Genomic DNA, 20,536 nt, shown 5'->3' with positions numbered 1-20,536 from the left:
AACTGGTTGTCTTAAGAAGAAATATTGGGTTGGCCAAACAGTTTGGGTTTTTCCGTAACAGCTTACGAAAATCCTGAAAGAACTTTTTGGCCAAGCCAATACAAGGTAGAGGAGGAAAGAGAACTAAGGAAGAAAGGAGGGACACTCACGTGGCCGGCAAATGGGATACAGTTCAGACTGTGTAACATAGGAAGCGTAGCCATCATCAAAGAAAATGAGAAACCTGTGAGGAAAGAGTGACGGTAGAAAGATTGGGGGTTATGATACTTAACATGAACCTACAGAAATTATCTTTTCATAGCTTCCGCTCCCCTGGATCACAAATAGGAACACACCCCAGGGAAGATGTTCCAGTGCACTACTTTCTTCCTACTAGTCTCTCTTCCCACCCCAAGAGTTAAGAATTCTCCCTTAGGTTAGCAGATGCAAACTATTATACATAGAATGGATGAACAATAAGGTCCTACTGTATAGCACAGGGAACTATATTCAATATCTTGTGATAATCCATAATTGAAAAGAATATTAGAATTCACCCTTCATCTAACCAACATATCCCCACCTTCTCAAAAGCTATTTATTCTTGTTACACTATCAGATTCCTGAACTGCTGAAAAACATTTAGTCTCCGTTTCTTCCTTCTATATGAATTCTCTATTCCTCTAACCATTAATCAATATGGACTATTCTCCCTCTACCTAGTTTTCTCCTTGAGAAAAGGAAAAAAAAAGGTGGGGGGGAGGCAGATGGCGGGAGAGCAACAAAGAATCACCACATGACTCCGTGGCAAAGAAAGAGTTTCTGGCCCCTGGGGACTAAAAACACAAAAGCTAACTGTGAGATCTGGACTGTGGCTTGAACAGGGCAGGTGCTGTGCTCCCAGCTTCCGCTCTCTTTACAATCCTCTGTCCAGGTACCTGAGCTTGTTTTTGACGTTTGGTGTCTCAGCTACAATGCCAGCATAGAGCCAGACCTGATTCCCATCTTTGTATTTGGCCACTACTCGACTGCCCACATACAGCTTGTCAGCAGGAGGGTGGTAATCGTAGGCAATATGGTTCCCTGACAGAAGACTCTTTCCTTTGTTGTCAAATTTCACCTTGTACTTCTTTCCTGGCCCTGAGTAAAAGGGAAAGATAAAGAAAAATTTTTTTAAAAAAACCATCAGTTTCTGTGTGAATCCTGTTTGCCAAGTGAGAGCCAAAGGCAAGGCAGTGGGGAAAAGAAACAATCAGCAGTGGAGACCTGCAGGTTGTCTTTCATTAGCTCCTCCTCTAGCTTGAACATACCAACGGTCTGGATGGCAATGAGGGTGCCTTTGTGCCAGGTCTTAGTTCTCTTCTTGCCTAGAATGCGCATGCTGACTACCAGGTCACCGTCTTTGCTCAATTCTCCAGACATTTGACTCAAGCTTCCTAGGAAGAAAGCATAAAGAGATATGGCATAGGTTGGGGAAAGAATGGGAAATTAAAGAGGGTACTGGATGATTGGGGCAAATGGTTTAACCTTTGATCCTTAGCCACTTTTACTGCTCTCTTGGCCAAGGGCAGAAATAAAAGACACAGCTGAAGCAACTGTTCATGCTAAAAGGAAAAACTTGAATTGAAATTCACATGTAAGTCAAGACCATCTCACTTTAACCGAATATTTCCAACTCCTTATTAATAACATTAACTACCACTCATTAGATTCCAAGTAGCATTTATAAAACGTTTTCCTGGGAGGAATCTCTTAACAGCCACATTCTACGAAGCTTCCCTCAGACCTCTCTTTAAGAGTTTGAGTTACTTCTCTTCATTGTCAGGCGGATTCTTAACCACTGCGCCACCTAGGAAGCCCCATGAGTTACTTCTCTTTAACCTTCATCTGGAAGAAGAAATCAACAGCATGGAGCTAAAAAGGTATTTGGACAAAGCCATTACATGGTACAAAACCAGCAGACAAAAGACTTAAGCCTAGGGACTTTCTCGGTGGTCCAGTGGTTAGGACTCGGCACTTTCACTGCTGTGGGCCCGGCTTCAATCCCTGGTTAGGGAAACTAAGATCCCCCATAAGCTGCACAGGGCATGACCAAAAAAAAGAAAAAAAGGAAAAAAACAAAAGACTTTAAGCAGACAGCAAGGAAAATCTGCAGTGTTAGAAGAACCCAACAGAGGTGCAGAAGGATTCTGAAATGCTAAAACAAAGCCAGCTATCCATGAAATCTCTGTGGGACTTCACCCCTGCATTTCTACCGAGGTGCCTCCTGACTCTAACCTTTGTGTAGATCCTGGGAACTGCTCTTCTTGTTGACAGCATCCATGAACTTCTGGACATCTTGAGCTGACTTTCTTAAGGCAGCCATAGCTTCACGGAGCTATAAGGAAGGGGATGAGGGAAACAAGTTTTAAAATAGTAGCACCAGTTCTTAAGAATAAGAACTGGTCTTCTGAAAAGCAAAACAGAATGAGTTATATTTAGAAGCTTATAGTTACTTTATCAGGCAAAACCTGCCCTTTCTTATAAATCAGGCTCAGGAATCAGCTTTAGGAAGCATTCCTTGATTAATTTAACCTAGCCTATCACTGCCAAATTCTACATGCATATAGCACTCAGTTCATGCATCTATAAGGAACTTTTGCATTCTTATAACATCTATTAGAGAACTGCAACCCATAGGACTGATTACAGGGTGAATGATTATATGTTGATGGCTGAACTGACTGAATGGTCAGGCCAAAAGTTTCTCCCATTTTCATATTAGCTCTTACCCATCCCAGCTCACCTTCTGGTCTTTTGGAGTTCTGCTCCCAGCATCACCTATAGATGAGAAAAACTCTTTTGAGTATAAGGAACTTACACATAAGAATTTCTAAGAAATCAAGAACTAAGCTACTTAACAGCAATTATCATGGACACATTATTGATAACAACTGAAAACTAGATATAGATATACATATTTGTATAAAAGTATCAAAAACATTCAGAAAGATACACAGCAAACAGGTGACAGTGCTTACCTGGGGATAAAGTACTGGGACAGGTAATAGTCTATGGAATTTGGGGTTTTCAAATATTTGAATTCTGTTAATAATTTATGGGTTACTTGAATGATATGAAAAATGAAATGTGGTCAATGAATTAATCAAAAATGTTTCTTCTTGAGTAGTGCTGTCCCATAGAACTTCCTGCTATGATAGACATGTTCTGTACCTACACTGTCCAATCTGTTAAAATTTGGCTACTAGGCACATGAATTTTAAACTTTACTAAAAAAACAAAAGCAAAAAAACAGGTATAATTCACATATCAAAAAATTTACCCTTTTAAAGTGGAGTTTCTCTTTGGAGTGATGAAAATACCCATCAGCAATAACTCCCCATTTTACCCTACCCACAACCCCCAGCAACCACTATCTACTCTCTGTCTCTATGGATTTGCCTACTCTGGATATTGCATACAAATGGAGTCATATCACGTGTGGAGCATCATATGAGATTCATCTATGTTGCAGCATTTATCAGCACTTCATTTCTTTTCATGATTGAATAATATTCCACTGTATGGCTATGCCATACTTTGCTCATCTGTTCATCAGCTGATGGACATCTGGGTAGTTTCCACTTTTTGGCTGTTATGAATAATGTTGATAGGCACATCTGTATGAGTTTTTTGTGTTTGTTTTTTAATAAATTTATTTATTTATTATTGGCTGCGTTGGGTCTTCGTTGCTGTGAGTAGGGGCTACTCTTCGTTGTAGTGCGTGGGCTCCTCATTGTAGTGGTTTCTCTTGTTGTGGAGCACCAGCCCCAGGTGCGTGGGCTTCAGCAGTTGTGGCACACGGGCTCAACAGTTGTGGCTCACGGGCTCTAGAGCACAGGCTCAATAGTTGTGGCACACAGGCTTAGTTGCTCCACGGCATGTGGGATCATCCCAGAGCAGGGCCCGAACCCATGTCCTCTGCATTGGCAGGCGGATTCTCAACCACTGCGCCACCTAGGAAGTCCCTGTATATGACTTTTTATGTGGCCATATATTCTCATTTCTCTTGGGTACATGGCTAGGAGTGGAACTGCTAGACCATAAGGCAACTCTATGTTTAACCTTTTGAGGAACTGAAAGCCTTATCCAAAGTGGCTGTATCATTTTACATTCCCACCACCAATTCAGAGGGTTCCAATTCCTCCACATCCTGTCAACACTTATTACTGTCTATCTTTTTTATTATAGCTCTCCTAATAAGTAAAAGGTAGTTTTGACTTGCATTTCCTTAACAACTAATGATGCTAAACAACTTTTCGTACACTTATCGGTCATTTTATACATCTTCTCTGAAAAAGTATCTATTCAAATCTTGTGCCCATTTTAAAAAAATTAATTAATTTATTTATTGGCTGCATTGGGTCTTTGTTGCCGCACATGGGCTTTCTCTAGCTGCGGTGAGTGGGGGCTACTCTTCACTGTGGTGCTCAGGCTTCTCATTGCGGTGGCTTCTCTTGTTGCAGAGCACAGGCTGTAGGTGCATGGGCTTCAGTAGTTGCGGCACACAAGCTCAACAGTTGTGGCTCACGGACTTAGTTGCTCCAAGGCATGCAGGATCTTTTTGTGTTCCCTGCATCGGTAGGCAGATTCTTAACCACTGTGCCACCTAGGAAGTCCACTTTTGCCCATTTTTTTTTTTTTTTTTTCTGTGTCATCTTAATTGGCTTTATTTTTTCTTTTCTTCTTCTTTTTTTTTTTTTTTTTTTTTGGGGGTATACCAGGTTCAATCATCTGTTTTTATACACATATCCCCGTATTCCCTCCCTTCCTTGACTCCCCACCCCTCGAGTCCCCCCCCCACCCTCCCCGCCCCAGTCCTCTAAGGCATCTTCCATCCTCGAGTTGGGCTCCCTTTGTTATACAACAACTTCCCACTGACTATTTTACAGTTGGTAGTATATATATGTCTGTGCTACTCTCTCGCTTCATCTCAGTTTTTGCCCATTTTTAAAAAATTTTATTTTTTATTTCTACTTTTTTTGAAGTATGGTGATTTACATAGTCACTGTGTTTTTATGTATGTATGTATGTATGTATTTACTTACTTACTTATTTATTTATCAGCTGCACCGTGCAGCATGTGGGATCCTAGTTCCCCAACCAGGGATTGAACCTGTGCCCCCTGAATTGGAGCATGGAGTCTTAGCCACTGGACCATCAGGGAAGTCCCCTTTTTTGCCCTTTTTTTTTTTTTTTTTTTGGGCACACGGGCTTAGTTGCTCCGTGGCATGTGGGATCTTCCTGGAGCTGGGATCGAACCCGTGACCTCTGCGTTGTCAGGCGGATTCTTAACCACTGCGCCACCTAGGAAGACCCTTTGCCCATTTTTAACAGGGTTATTTGTCTTTTTATTCTTGAGTTATAAGAGTTCTTTATACATTCTGGAAAATAATAGACTTCACATTCCACATAATTTATTTTTTTATTTTTGGCTGCACCACGTGGCAGCCTGACCTGGGAATGAACCCAGGCCCTTGACAGTGAGAGCACAGAGTCCTAACCACTGGACCACCAGGGAATTTCCATATTTCACATAATTTAAATAGCCACATGTGGATAGTTGCTACTGCACTGTACAGTGAAGTTTTAGAGATTTATAACATATATTTAAAAATGAAAGGCAATGGTGGTCATCATTTTACAATAAACATACATATCAAATCACTATCTCTTATACCTTATATTGATATTATTTGTCAACTATATCTCAATAAAACTGGGGGGTGGTTAACAAAAATAAACAAACAAACAAACAAAAATGGAAAGCAATGTAAATGACCTAAAACAACAAAAATAGTTAAATAAACTATAACATATCCAAATGAGGTTGATAAAGAATCTTCAATGATACAAAGCAATGCTAATGATATATCAAAGTTTTGAAAGTTAGGATACAGGGGACTTCCCTGGTGGCACAGTGGTTAAGAATCCACCTGCCAATGCAGGGGACATGGGGCCTCTCCCTGGTCCAGGAAGATCCCACATGCCATGGAGCAATTAAGCCCGTGCACCACAACTACTAAGCCTGCACTCTAGAGCCCAAGAGCCACAACTACTGAGCCTGAGGCTGCAATTACTGAAGCCCACAGGCTCTAGAGCCCATGCTCTGCAACAAGAGAAGCCACCACAACAAGAAGCCCACACACCACAACGAAGAGGAGCCCCTGTTCCCCACAACTAGAGAAAGCTTGCAGATAGCAACAAAGATCCAATGCAGCCAAAAAATAAGTATAATTTTTAAAAAAATTAATAAAAGATAGGATACAAAATTACTTTTTTGATATGAACCAAACCTTGGAGAGAATATACAGACACACCTATGCATGTGCACACATTCCTCAAAGAGCTGTGAATATGGCATATGGTTAATATCTGTTATTTTAGAATTCCACAACTGTAAAAGGCTTCAAAACACATGTTCTACAAAGGGAGATCAACTCGATGATGGGTGATGTCTTAGAGGGCCAGGACAGGGAGAGCGGGAGGGAGTCGCGAGAGGGAGGGGATATGGGGATATATGTATAAATACAGCTGATTCACTTTGGTGTACCTCAAAAGCTGGTACAAGAATGTAAAGCAATTATATTCCAATAAAGAGCTTAAAAAAACAAACAAAAAAACACGTTCTATATTTGAGGAGGAAGGACAGTCACTAATCTTGAAGGGACTTCTACTTTTAAAATACATTTACATACACTCATGTGGTAAAAATTTCAAACATCATAAAAGGACACATAATGAAAAATAAGTCTCCCTCCAACACCTGCTTCTAGTTACTTTCCTCAGAAATAACCAATATTAACAGTATCTTTTGCAGCCAAAGATATTCTGCAAAGGTACATATGTATTCTATCCCCCCTTCATCCCTTTACTCATATTCAACATGCAGTTTTTATGTTGCTCTTTAGCTCCATACTTAAAATATCTAGGAAAGTATTCCCTAGCAGGACCTACAGATCTGATTCTTTTTTCTCCAATTTTTTTTTTTTTTTTATTCTGGCAAAATACACATAACATAGAATTTACCATCTTAACCACTTTTAAGTACACAGGTCAGTGGTATTGAGTACATTCATGTCATGGTGCAATCATCACCATCATCCATCTCCAGAACTCTTAAGTCACCAAGTTAAGACATGAGGAACAGGACAGAGGGAGTGTAAGAAAGAGTAGGAGACATTAGTTCAAAGTGGTCAAGGTAGTAATCCGTACGAAAGGCCTGAATTAAATGTCAAGCTTTTCTAAAAATATAAGCAGAAACTTTACACCAATAAATTGAATACTTAAGAAAAAGCATAAATTACTAGAAAATTACAAGGTACCAAATCTGACTCAAAGAAATAGAAAAGCTTTGCACAAAGAAAATAGAAACCTAGATGGCTTCACAGGCAAATTCTATCAAACACTCAAGGAATAGATAATTCCAATTTTGTAAACACTTCCCAAGAATTAAAAGAAGAAATACTGCCTATTTCATTCTACAAGGCCACCAAAATCTCAATATTAAAATCACATAAGGGTAGTACTGGTACATACATACATATTTTTAGATAGATAGGCCTATTTCTGTTATAGAAGTGAAGATGGAAAAATCCTAAATATCAGCACAACAAATCCAGCAATGTTTAAGAGATATCACATTCAAGTTGGATTTATCCAAGGACTATATCGTTGGCATAATATTAGAAAACTTGGAGATTTAAAGAAAAATATTCACATAATAATCTTACTAGATATAAAAGGTACGGTCAATAAAATCAACATCTACTCATGATAAAAACTCCCAGCAGACCAAAGAATACAGGACAAGTTCTATTACCTGACGAATGACATCTCCAAAACCCTGTAACAAGCATTCAGCCTTAACAGTGTAACATGAACATTCCCTTTAAAACAAGCCACAAGACAAGGAAGCCCATCATTATCACTCCCATTTAACATTATTATTACTTTTTTAATAAATTTACTTATTTAATTTTATTTTTGGCTGCATTGGGTCCTCGTTGCTGCGCGAGGGCTTTCACTAGCTGTGGTGAGTGGGGGCTACTCTTTGTCTGGTGCACAGGTTACTCATTTCCGTGGCTTCTCTACTAGAGTATGGGCTCTAGGTTCATGGGCTTCAGTAGTTGTGGCATGTGGGCTCAGCAGTTGTGGCTTGTGGGCTCTACAGAGCACAGGCTCAGTAGTTGCAGCACTCAGGCTTAGCTGCTCTGTGGTATGTGGGATCTTCCCGGACCAGAGATCGAACTGAACCCATGTCCCCCTGCATTGGGAGGTAGATTCTTAACCACTGTACCACCAGGGAAGCATTTAACATTATAATAAAGGTCCTAGCTGGTAAAATATGATAAGAAAACAAGACTTATTTGCTGTAAGCATAGGAAAGAAGGAAAAACTGCAATTATTTAAAGGTGACAGTCTACACAGAAAACTTAAATCATAGAAATAAAAATTAAGTGAGATTGCCAGATACAAAAAATCTATATGCAAAAGTCAACTGCATGTCTATATACCAGCAACAACTAGTTAGAAATGCAGTGTTTTAAAAAAGGTATTTTTTGTGGCTACTAAAAATGGTAGTTGGGATGAGTTTAGTAAAGTAGCAGGATACAAAATTAATGCACAGAAATCTCTTGCATTCCTATACACTAACAACGGAAGAGCAGAAAGAGAAATTAAGGAAACTCTCCCATTCACCATTGCAACAAAAAGAAGAAAATACCTAGGAATAAACCTGCCTAAGGAGGCAAAAGACTTGTATGCAGAAAACTTTAAGACACTGATGAAAGAAATCAAAGACGACACAAACAGATGGAGGGACATACCATGTTCCTGGATTGGAAGAATCAACATCGTGAAAATGACTGTACTACCCAAAGCAATTTACAGATTCAATGCAATCCCGATCAAATTACCAATGGCATTTTTCACAAAACTAGAGCAAGAAATCTTATGACTTGTATGGAAACGCAAAAGAGCCTGAATAGCCAAAGCAATCTTGAGAAGGAAAAATGGAGTTGGTGGAATCAGGCTTCCTGACTTCAAACTATACTACAAGGCCATAGTGATCAAGACACTATGGTACTGGCACAAAAATAGAAAGGATGATCAATGGAATAGAATAGAGAACTCAGAAGTAAGCCCAAACACATATGGGCACCTTATCTTTGACAAAGGAGGCACAAGTATACAATGGAAAAAAGACAGCCTCTTCAATAAGTGGTGCTGGGAAAATTGGACAGCAACATGTCAAAGAAGGAAATTAGAACACTTCCTAACACCATACACAAAAATAAACTCAAAATGGATTAAAGACCTACATGTAAGGCCAGACACTATCAAACTCCTAGAGGAAAACATAGGCAGAACACTCTATGACATCCATCAAAGCAAGATCCTTTTGGACCCACCTCCTAGAATCATGGAAATAAAATCAAGAATAAACAAATGGGACCTCATGAAACTTAAAAGCTTTTGCACAGCAAAAGAAACCATAAATAAGACTAGAAGGCAACCCTCAGAATGGGAAAAAATACTTGCCAATGAAACAACGGACAAAGGATTAACCTCCAAAATATACAAGCAGCTTATGCAGCTTAATACCAAAAAAGCAAATAACCCAAATTCACAAATGGGCGGAAGACCTAAATAGACATTTCTCCAAAGAAGACATACAGATGGCCAACAAACACATGAAAAGATGCTCAACATCCCTAATCATCAGAGAAATGCAAGTCAAAGCCACAATGAGGTATATCACCTCACACCGATCAGAATGGCCATCATCACAAAATCTGGAAACAACAAATGTTGGAGAGGGTGTGGAGAAAAGGGAACTCTCCTGCACTGTTGGTGGGAATGTAAGTTGGTACAGCCACTATGGAAAACAATTTGGAGGTTCCTTAGAAAACTACAAATAGAACTACCATATGATCCAGTAATCCTACTACTGGGCATATACCCAAAGAAAACCATAATCCCAAAAGAAACATGTACCATAATGTTTATTGCAGCACTATTTACAATAGCCAGGACATGGAAGCAACCTAAATGCCCATCAACAAATGAATGCATAAAGAAGATGTGGCATATATATACAATGGAATATTACTCAGCTATAAAAAGGAATGAGATGGAGCTATATGTAATGAGGTGGATAGACCTAGAGTCTGTCATACAGAGTGAAGTCAGAAAGAGAAAGACAAATATTGTATGCTAACTCACATATACGGAATCTAAAAATGGTACTGATGAACTCAGTGACAAGAACAAGGACGCAGGTGCAGAGAATGGACTGGAAAACTCGAGGTTTGGGAGGGGGCGGGGGTGAAGGGGAAGCTGGGGTGAAGGGGAAGCTGAGGCGAAGCGAGAGAGTAGCACAGACATATACATACTACCAACTGTAAAATAGATAGTGGGAAGTTGTTGTATAACGAAGGGAGTTCAACTCGAGGATGGAAGATGCCTTAGATGACTGGGACGGGGAGGGTGGGGGGGACTCAGGGGAGGGTGGGGGGGAGTCAAGGGAGGGAGGGAATACGGGGATATGTGTATAAAAACAGATGATTGAACTTGGTGTACCCCCCCAAAAATAATTAAAAAAAAAAAAGGCAGTTGGGAATAAATCTGACAAAAGACATGCAAGCTTTCTGTGGAGAAAATTAACCAATCTTACTGAAAAATGTTAAGGACTAAATAAGTGATCTTTGCATGGGAGAATTAAATACTATGAAATGATCAATTATCCCTAAATTGATCTTTTGATAATGTCAGTAGTTTTGGGGGGTTTTATTGGTGGAGGTGGAGAAGTGGGGAGCATAACAAGCTAACTTTCAAATATAAGCACAACAGGTGAAAAAGAACCAAGGCATCTGTGAAGAAGAACAAGAAAGTGAGATTACTAGAGTCAACAGACATAAAAACTTACAACCACAGTGATGGACAGTATAGAGTTGATAAAGGAAGAAATAACAGACCAACGAAACAGAACAGAAAGTCCAGAAACAAACCCACACATATATATGGAAATAATTTATGACCGAGTAGGCAATGTAAATCAGCAAAAGGAGACTCATTTCAATAATGGTCCTGGAAAATTGTTTAAGAACAATATGACAAAAGAAAATACCTCAAATAATTACACAAAAAATAAATTCCATTTGGATTAGAGACTTAAATGTGAAAGGCAAAACTATGAAACTTTCAAAGGCAATGTAAAAGCAGATCCTTATAGACTCGGGGCAGTAAGGATATAAAGAGCAATGATCATGAAAGAAAATATTAAAGTTAGAACTTCTGTTTGTTAACAAATAACATAAAAAGTAAAGACAAAACATAAGCTTGCAGTGATATGTGCATTTTATAACTGCAAAGGATTAATAATTATGATTATAGGAATAATAGGATCCTATGAATTAAAACAAAAGTTTAGCAAATGAGCAAGAGATGTGAACAAACATTTCAAAGAAAAACTACAGATGACTCACAAACACATGAAAAGGTTCTCAAGTTCATTAGTAGACAGGGAAATCAAATTTTAAAATGATGACGCCAAGTGTTGTCAAGGATGTGGAACATAGGTCACTCTCATCCACTGGCAGTATAGATATAAACTGGCACAATCACTTTGGAAAGCTGTTTGTTTGGTCACTAATTATCTAGTAAGGTTGAAAATTCCATACCCTAAGAACTAGCAACTCCACTCTTACAGTATCCTAGGATATCCTAAAAAAGATTCTTGCACATGTATATCAAGAATCATGTACAAGAATATTTACAGCATTATTAACAATTGCAAAAAAAAACCAAAACTGAAAACAAATGAAATGTCAACTTCTAGGGGACTAGATGGGCATATTCACACAATGGAACACCATATTGCAATAGCAACTGAACCAAGCATCACACATCAGCATGATGCTGAAGAAGCCATTGAAGAATGCATACAGTGTCTAAGATTCCATTTACACAACTCAAAAATAGATAAAACTATAGCACTTCTGGTAACAGAGATGTGACAAGATTGGACAATCCCCCATGCAGAAAAAAAGTATAAAATTGGACAAAATTGTCAAAAACAATCATTTCAGGGCACTGGAAATCAACCAAAGGCAAACAACAAATTGACAAGTATTTATTCCTGAAAAACTGCTAAAGTTTCTGGTAACAAAAGTGGTAGTCTATGGATCTCATGCCTGGGCAGCTCCCATCCCTGCTCTACCTCCAGCTTGGTGGGCAAAAAGTGTAGCTTTAGCATTGAGGCACTAGCCATTATAAGCAGCTTTGCTAGTCTGAAGTTGTAGCTCTTGTTTAGGGTGAGCACCAAACCAGTCAGAAATTTAACAAGGAGATTCTGAAAATGAGAGCCATAGACAGGCATAGATAAATTCTCTATATAGTCTTGGATGACTGCTAAAATATGCATATGCAAAGAGGACCCAAGAGTGCCTGGTTAAAAGTGAAACCCAAGGTCAAAGAAAAAAAAATCACAAACGAAATTAAAATTTATGAGTTACAGGAAAATGAAAATCCAATACATAAAAATTTATGAGATGCAGCAAAGCAATGCTTAGAAGGAAATTAATAGCTTTAAATGTTTATAGTAGAAAGGAAGAAAGGTCTAAAGTCAATAGTCTCAGCTTTGACTTTAAGAAACTAGAAAAAGAAGAGCAAACCAAACCCAAGAAAAGTGGAAAGAAGAAAATAATAAAGATCAGAGTAGAAATTGATAAAATAGAAAACAGAAAAACAGTAGCAAAAATAAATCAATGAACCCCCCTCAAATACTGGTTCCTTGTAAAAGAACAAAAATTGATAAACCTGTAGCTAGACTAACCAAGGGAAAAAAAAAAAAAGAGGAGATCCAAATAACCAACTTCAGGAATGAAAGGAACATCACTACAGAACCTACAGAAATTAAAAAGGATCGTAAGGGAATACTATGAACAACTTTATGACAATTTAGACAACTTTGATAAAGTGAAAAAATTCCTAGAAAGACACAAATGAACAAAACCAACTTGAGAAGGAATAGAAAATCTAAATAGATACATTAGGCAAAGAAAATGGATTAGTAATTAAAAGTCTTCCCACAATAAGTTCAATCTGATATCCTGGATTGGATCCTGGAACAGAAAAAGTCCAGAAATCGAATAAACTCTGGAGTTTAGATAAAAGTAATGTACCAGTGTTTGTTTCTTAGTTTTGACCAATATATACCATGGTAAAATAAACACTAGAAGAAACTGGTGAAAGGTATGCAGGAATTCTCTATTACCATTCCAATTTTTCCACAAAAATAAAATGATTCCAAAATATAAAGCTTACTTAAAAAAAATCTGTCCATGAAAAAAAGTCCAGGCCAAGATGGTCTCATTGCTGAATTTATCATACTTTTAAGGAAGAAATAAAACCACACAACTCAGAGAAAGGAACATCTCCCAACTCATTTTATAAGGTCCATTTTACCCTGATATCAAAGCCAAAGACATCACAATAAAACTACAAACCAAGAGCCCTCAAACATATGGGCAAAAACTGTTAACAAAACATTTGCAAATCCAATACAGCGACATATAAAAAGGATTATACACTAAGACAAAGTGGGGGGCGGGGGTGGGACAATTATTCCAGGAACAAAAGATTGGTTTAACGTCCAAAAAATAATTATTGTAATACCTCCTATTAATAGGATAAAGGACAAAAGCCATATGATCATCTGAGGACAATACAGAAAAAGAAGCTGACAAAATCTAAAATTGAATCCAGCTATGATTAAAAACTCTCAGCAAACTAGGAATAAAAGCAACTTCCCTCAACCTGATAAAGGATACCTACAGCTCACATTATAATTAATGCCTAAAGATAAAATGCTTCCCTGCTAAAATCAGGAACAAGGAAAAGATGTCTGCTCCCAAAACCCATTTTCAACATGATAATGGAGGTTCTAGCAGGTATAATAAGGGGAAAAAAAAGTCATCTAGATTAGAAAGGAAGAAATAAAATGACTACTTGCAGATAGCATGGTCTAATATATAGACAATCCTAAGGGATCCACAAAAACCCACAGGAAACTGATAAGCTGATGCTAGAATTTATTTGGATTGGACTTCGCTGGTGGTGCAGTGGCTAAGAATCCACCTACTAATGCAGGGGACACAGGTTCGGTCCCTGGTCCAGGAAGATACCACATGCCTCGGCGCAACTAAGGCCGTGTGCCACAACTATTGAGCCCACATGCCACAACTATTGAACCCACATGCCACAACTACTGAAGCCCACATGCCTAGAACCCATGTTCCACAACAAGAGAAGCCACCATACTGAGAAGCTCATGCACCACAACTTAAGAGTAGCACCTGCTCGCTGCAACTAGAGAAAGCCCATGTGCAGCAACGAGGACCCAGCACAGACAATAAATAAATGAATAAGTAATAAATTAAAAAAATAATAAAATAAAATTTATTTGGATTATATATGAAACTCAAAAGAATTTGGAGGACTTTCACTAAGTGATTTTAATACTTACCACAAAGCTATAGTCATTAAGACAGTGTGATGCTGGTATAAAAATAAACATTCAGATTAATATGACCCTCAAATATATGGCCAGCTGATTTTTGACAAGAATACCAAAAGGATAGTCTTTTCAACAAATGGTGGTGGAACAATTGGACAGCCATAAGCAAAATAAACCAACAAACTACCCTCAACCCTTACCTCGAGAATTTTTACTCTTCAAAAGATAGCATTAAGAAAATGAAAAGACCATATCTGGGAGAAAATGTTCATAAAATAGAGCTGATAAATGAATTGTACCTAAAGTATAAAAAGTTAGAAGAGTTGTATATACTGACTTAGAAAAGCCAATAATAAAAAGACAACTCAATTTTTTAAAAAAGGCCAAATGATTTAAATAGATATTTCCCCAAGGAACATACATAAATGGCAAATAAGTATGTGAAAAGATGCTCAATGTCTTTAGGAACATGCAAACTACAATCACAATGTGAGGGAGTCCCCTAGTGGCCTAATGGTTAGGATTCTGGGCTTTTACTGCTGTGGCACAGGACAAACAAACAAAAAGCTACAATGTGTTACTGTCACACACCCACTAGAATGGCTAAAATAAAAGACTGACAATACCAATCATTGACAAGGATGTGGAGAAACTGGAACCCCCATACTTTGCTAGTGGAAATGTAAAACGATATGACCATTTTGGAAAATGCAATGGCAATTTCTTAAAAACCCAAACATATACTTACCTTAAGACCTAGGAATTCCACTCCTAGGTGGAACATCCAAGAGATATGAAACATAACATTAAGACTTACACACAAATGTTCATAGCAGCATTATTCGTAATAGCCCCAAATTGGGAACAACCCAAATGTTTATCAGCTGAGGAATGGATAAAAACATAGCTATTCATACAGTGGAATATTACTCAACAAAAATGGAACAATACATGTGACATGAATCTCAAAAACATTATGTTAAATGACATAAAAGATGACATATTGTGATTCTATTTGTAGGAAATTTCCAGAAAAGGCAAAAACTTCAGAGAAAAAGCAGATCACTGGTTGCTAGGGGTGACAATGGAGACTGATGACAAACATGCATGAGGGAAATTTTGGGGGTAATGCAAATATTCTAAAACTGGATTGTGGTGAAGACTGCCTTACCATATAAATAATTCACTAAACCTCAACCTGCACTCTTAAAATGTGCGAATTTTATAGTATGTAAATTATACCTTAAAAAACTGTTAAAGAAAAAAAAACTGTTAAAGAATAGACAAAACCAAATAATCTGTTTTGAGATATATACATAGGTGCTAAGGCCACCTATAAAGAAAAGCAAGGGAATTCAGAACACAGGTTATACAGAATGGGGAAAGGAGAATATTTCAATCAGGTAGTAGCAGGTAGGGAAAATCTATGATACTAACAATCTTCTATTTTTTTCCTGTAACAGACAAGCCCAACAGGAATATGGAGTTAGTGAGAATGGTTTCTCCTCTCTTTTATCTTCTATCTGCTCTTCTCATGTTTCAATTTCAATCCTGAGCCTTTCCTGTCCATAGTCTCATCTCTTACCTGAATCAATACTGAGGACATCATCGTCTTCATCAGGAATCTCAATTATTTCTGTAGGCCGGGAAGCTTCATCTTCAGAGCTACTGTCCCGGTACTGTAGTCCCAGTTTGGAGTAAAAGTCCTTCACCAAAGACTCACAATTAGTCACTGCCCTAATATTGGAACACATGTAGAAAAGGTCAAAGCCAGCAGAAGCAGGTGTAAAAGCCATTAAAATTTAAGTATACACTGACCTCTATTTAAACAGGCCATATTCCAAAGTGTCTCTGTTTCAAATTTAAAGTGCTTATCCCATATAAAAAGGTTTAAATAGTGGTTTCCAGACTAGTTCTTCAAAAATCCAAAACAAGCCCAAAGCACAGTCCTTCCAACCTTACCTCATTATTTACCTTGTTGTTATGTGAAAGTATGTTCTAAGTGACAACTAGGGCATGAGAAACAAATCTTCTGGGGGTTTAGGAGTAGAAACAGGGTTCTAAAACTTATTACAGCTTCATAGTTACATCAAACAGCAAATCTTTACAATAGGCACTCCCTAGATGATTCTACCAAGAAAACAAAACAATTGTTCTGAAGTGGAGTGAAGGATAAAGAAGGGGAAGAGACTCAAGACTTGGACTCCCCTACTGCTGATCATATATTAGCTTCTGATAGATGAATATTATATTATATGGGTGGTTGTGAGGTCAGATTTTGGCCCCTAACTTTTGAGGAAGAGTAAGGTTCTACATATCTGTATCTTCTAAAAGTGCACAATGTCATGAACAATTATACTACTTTTAAAATGTCTGCCAATGGGTAGATTTCCTATTTCCTATGTGGTTCTTACCTGGATGCATCATCAAAGAGTTGGTCAACATGGGCCACCTCGGATTCCTTCTGTATCACCCATGTCTCCAACTCTGCTAGCTGCTTCTTGCGCTGCTGTACACAGTCCATTTTTTCCAGTTCTTCATCAATGAACTGCCGAAGTTCCTCCATGGAGATACCCAGCTCCTCAACCACTGCTTGTTGCAGCTCTGCAATCTCTTCAGACTCTGCTGCAGCTGTTGCCGCATCCAAACCAATGCACCCAGGGAGGGAGGACATACTGTTGTCCTCTACATGGAGCAGGAAACTAAAATTACTTTTGGAGTTATTATAATCACAATAGATAACTTCAGTCCCCTAATAAAACTCATTTCTACTCCGCCACTTGTTTTCAAATATACATAGTTAGGTTTGATTCCATGTTCTCTCTCCCCATTCTCCAGTGTCTGAAGCTGAGATCTTGTAGAGTTCTCATCTCCTACAAGCTATGCAGGCCTGAATAAAATGCAAAACTTTGAGAGGGCATGGAGGGGATATATTATGCAACACGGAGCTACCGAAAATAATGTTTTAGGAAACTGAAGAGAACCAATTTATTGAAAGACATTTCTGTGACGGTGTTCTTTAACTGACTAATGAGATAAATCTTTGCGCGCTGTGCCTAATTGAACAAATATCCCCACCTGGAGCGGAGGGTTTGGTCTACAACTCCCCCAAATTCGTTTTCTCTTTAATTACTTTTCCCCTTCCAATACTTTGCTTTCATGTGGAAATTTCCTTTTTGAAAAGTCTGTAACACTTAAGCACACAAAAGCTTCCAGCAAAGAGGCTTCCCCAAAGTAAAAGGCAATAAAGCAATTTGGGAATAAAACGTGGCTACCTAAAATCGACAATTCAAATACTCCCACATGCAACTCACATTGGTGTAAACTGTTCTTTTGATCAAACGGTTAAGGCAAAACTCACGCCAGAATGCCGTGCGACCCCAGTGCCGGTTCTCACTGCCTCCATTTTTCTTTTGCCCACACACCGCCCCACCCCCGTGCTACCCATTTTAGGGGTGCGTCCCACCCACCTGCAAACCCAGCTCAACCCCGCCCCCGCTAGTCTCCCGGGGAAGACTTCCTTCCCACCCTCGCCCGACCTCCTACCACAAACAAAACATTCCATACAAGCCCTTGGTCTCCAAATACCTCAATTAACAGTATTTCCCACACCTCCCTGCTTCCAGCCACGATGGCTCTTTCTCACCAACCAGACCCCAGACTCACGACTCAGGGGTCGGCCTCGGTAGGAAAGAACGAAACCAAAGGGAAAAGGGAGCAGGGGGAGGGGAAGAAGCGTGAGGGAGGGAAAGGGAAGCAAAAAAAAAAAAAAAGAAGAGAAAAAAAAAAAGACGCCGGAAGCAAACCTGAGGTGCCGTTCCGGTCGCCGCGACGGTAGCCTGACGGGGTCAAACCCTAAGCCTCAGGGCGCCCCTCAAAGGCTGGGAAAACTCAGGCGAGTACGCATGCGTCAAGGCAGAGTCTTCCAGGACACACGTGAGAAACGACTGGCTGGTAAAGTGGGCGTGGCCTAGAGTATATTTCAGAAGCTCCGCCTCTTCCACCACCCCCAACTGGGGGTAGCAATATTAACTTTGTTGTGTAAAGGCTCAGTTGGCAAACATTTAAGTTTAGAATTTTTTTCTCACTCTTACTTGAGTTTGTTTTATTGCATAAGTTGTACAAATTTTAAAAAGTTGAATACTATGATGTAATAAGAAAAACATGAAAGTATCCTCCCCACCCCCATCACTTAACCACCCCTACTCCTTTGAGGTAAAACAGCTTACTTTTCTAGGCTTGTGTGTACAAGATCAAACATGGATTTTTGTTTGTTTGTTAAGGTTTGTTTTCATTTAACACGTGGACATCTCATGAAGTCAATAAAAAGGGTAAAAGTTTTCTTTTTGACAGTTGCATAGTGCTTCATAATAAGGCTAGACCATATTTAGAAATTTAGATTGTTTTCAGTTTTTTTTTTTACAAACAAAAGTGAGTTTATTTACAAAAAATACAATAATTACAAATAGTACAGATTGAGAAAATTTCTCCTGTTCCTGTGACAGAAGCTAACAGCCTTTACTTTCAAATGAGGGTTTCTGTTCTTCTGAGATAAGATGCACATTCAGTGATCCACTGCCTTTGTTTATGCTTTTCTAAGTAATTCCAGGAGACCTATTAGTGATATGTACATGGGTCATTTCCCTGAAATCTTGTTTCCAGAACTACTATGCACAAGTCCAACACAACTGGAATAGAACAAGGTAAGACAGCACTGAACTGAATAATCTTTTTTTCCAACAGTAAATTCTGATTTTCTAATATTCACCTACGGTTTAGAACTGAAACCATGGTGTTTGACTTTAAAAAGAAAGTCCACTGTGATTTTTAATGGGCAGCACAGTTTCACTACAGCCAGTATCACCTGGCTATTTTTACAGGTTTGCTGTTTAAGAAACAGAATTCAATAGTATTCAATTCTGTATGCTTTTTGTCATACGTTTTTTTTAATCAGAGTCACTACTACTGCTTGAGGAATCTGTTGACATAACCTCTACATCATCTTCATTTTCTTTGTTATGTCCTGGAGGTTCCAACAAAAAGTCATTACTGTGATTTGGTGGTAACATATTCAGTGCCATATCATTTGACTGCCACGGATACTGTGGAGCAAGGACATCTGGTAATCTGCCTGCTGCAAGTGCGTCCCCTGGTAGATGACCGTTCACTCCATTAGTGGAAGGATTGTTCATTTGACCCAATAATCCACTTCTCATCTCCAAATCAGTTGGGTATGGTCTCCGTGGGTCACCTGGGACCCAGGTCAGTGGGGCACACACAGCATTACTTGCACTAATCCTATGTGCATACTTAATTATTTCTTCTGAGGAGATAGCGCCTTTTCTTGCTTTTTCTATTGACTTGAGTTTTTCTTTTGCTTGGTAAACAGCTGTTGCCAGTATCTGTTCTGCTTCCTTTAGCTGTTTTTGTAGTTGCTGAATATCACTGTCTCTCTTTTCTACTTCTTTTTCTAAAACTTGCATTTCATGATGGACTTTTCCCTGATTAAGTGCCAATTTCATTAGTTCTTGAAATTCCCCATCTCTATGAATTAACAACTCCAGGACCTGGTTTTCCTCTCCAGACTGTAACAACTTTTGGTTTCTTGAAATTGCCAGCATTTCTATAAGTTCTCTCGACAGGACCTCCAGGTCTTGGAGCGCAGACAGCAGCCGCTCTCGCGTGCTGTTACCGCCGGCCGCTCCGAAGCCACCGCCCGGCCGCTCCTTCTCCTTCTCTGCACTCGAAGACGCCGCCATGCTCCCCACAGGCCAACGTCCGCACGGCTTTGTTTTCAGTTTTTTAAAAAATTTTATTTATTTATTTATTGGCTGCATTGGATCTTCGTTGCTGCATATGGGCTTTCTCTAGTTGTGGCAAGCGGGGGCTACCCTTCATTGTGGTGCATGGGCTCCTCATTTTGATGGCTTCCCCTGTTGCGGAACATGGGTTCTAGGTGCATGGGCTTCAGTAGTTGCAGCACATGGGCTCAATAGT

At 39.0% G+C, this 20,536-nt stretch overlaps 2 protein-coding genes across 7 annotated transcripts in view; both read right to left on the bottom strand.

Moving 5' to 3' along the window:
• SETDB1 (SET domain bifurcated histone lysine methyltransferase 1) overlaps nucleotides 1–18,373 on the bottom strand; it is a 34,010-nt gene extending 15,637 nt beyond the window's left edge. For 2 of the 6 annotated variants that reach the window (XM_057722436.1, XM_057722473.1), the window contains exons 1-8: nucleotides 18,128–18,285; nucleotides 16,954–17,224; nucleotides 16,125–16,276; nucleotides 2,765–2,799; nucleotides 2,257–2,356; nucleotides 1,290–1,415; nucleotides 918–1,119; nucleotides 150–223 (exon numbers count right to left, since the gene is read on the bottom strand). In XM_057722436.1, the coding sequence (XP_057578419.1) occupies nucleotides 150–223; nucleotides 918–1,119; nucleotides 1,290–1,415; nucleotides 2,257–2,356; nucleotides 2,765–2,799; nucleotides 16,125–16,276; nucleotides 16,954–17,213 (949 nt within the window). In that variant the 5' untranslated portion in view covers nucleotides 17,214–17,224; nucleotides 18,128–18,285. Of the gene's footprint in view, nucleotides 1–149; nucleotides 224–917; nucleotides 1,120–1,289; nucleotides 1,416–2,256; nucleotides 2,357–2,764; nucleotides 2,800–16,124; nucleotides 16,277–16,953; nucleotides 17,225–17,853; nucleotides 17,977–18,127; nucleotides 18,286–18,345 lie in introns of those variants that run through there. The other 4 variants (XM_057722452.1, XM_057722446.1, XM_057722461.1 and 1 more) reach the window with 4 other exon arrangements.
• A 1,097-nt stretch (nucleotides 18,374–19,470) lies between these two features.
• On the bottom strand, nucleotides 19,471–20,317 carry LOC130858797 (mediator of RNA polymerase II transcription subunit 4-like). Its single transcript, XM_057745823.1, has one exon. It carries the CDS (start codon nucleotides 20,296–20,298, stop codon nucleotides 19,486–19,488), a length of 813 nt encoding a protein of 270 aa, XP_057601806.1. The 5' UTR covers nucleotides 20,299–20,317; the 3' UTR covers nucleotides 19,471–19,485.
• Nucleotides 20,318–20,536: the final 219 nt, after the last annotated feature.

This window comes from Hippopotamus amphibius, chromosome 1 (genome assembly GCF_030028045.1).
Source record: "Hippopotamus amphibius kiboko isolate mHipAmp2 chromosome 1, mHipAmp2.hap2, whole genome shotgun sequence".
Taxonomy (NCBI): Eukaryota; Metazoa; Chordata; class Mammalia; order Artiodactyla; family Hippopotamidae; genus Hippopotamus; species Hippopotamus amphibius.
This window is presented reverse-complemented; position numbering and strand designations above follow the sequence as displayed.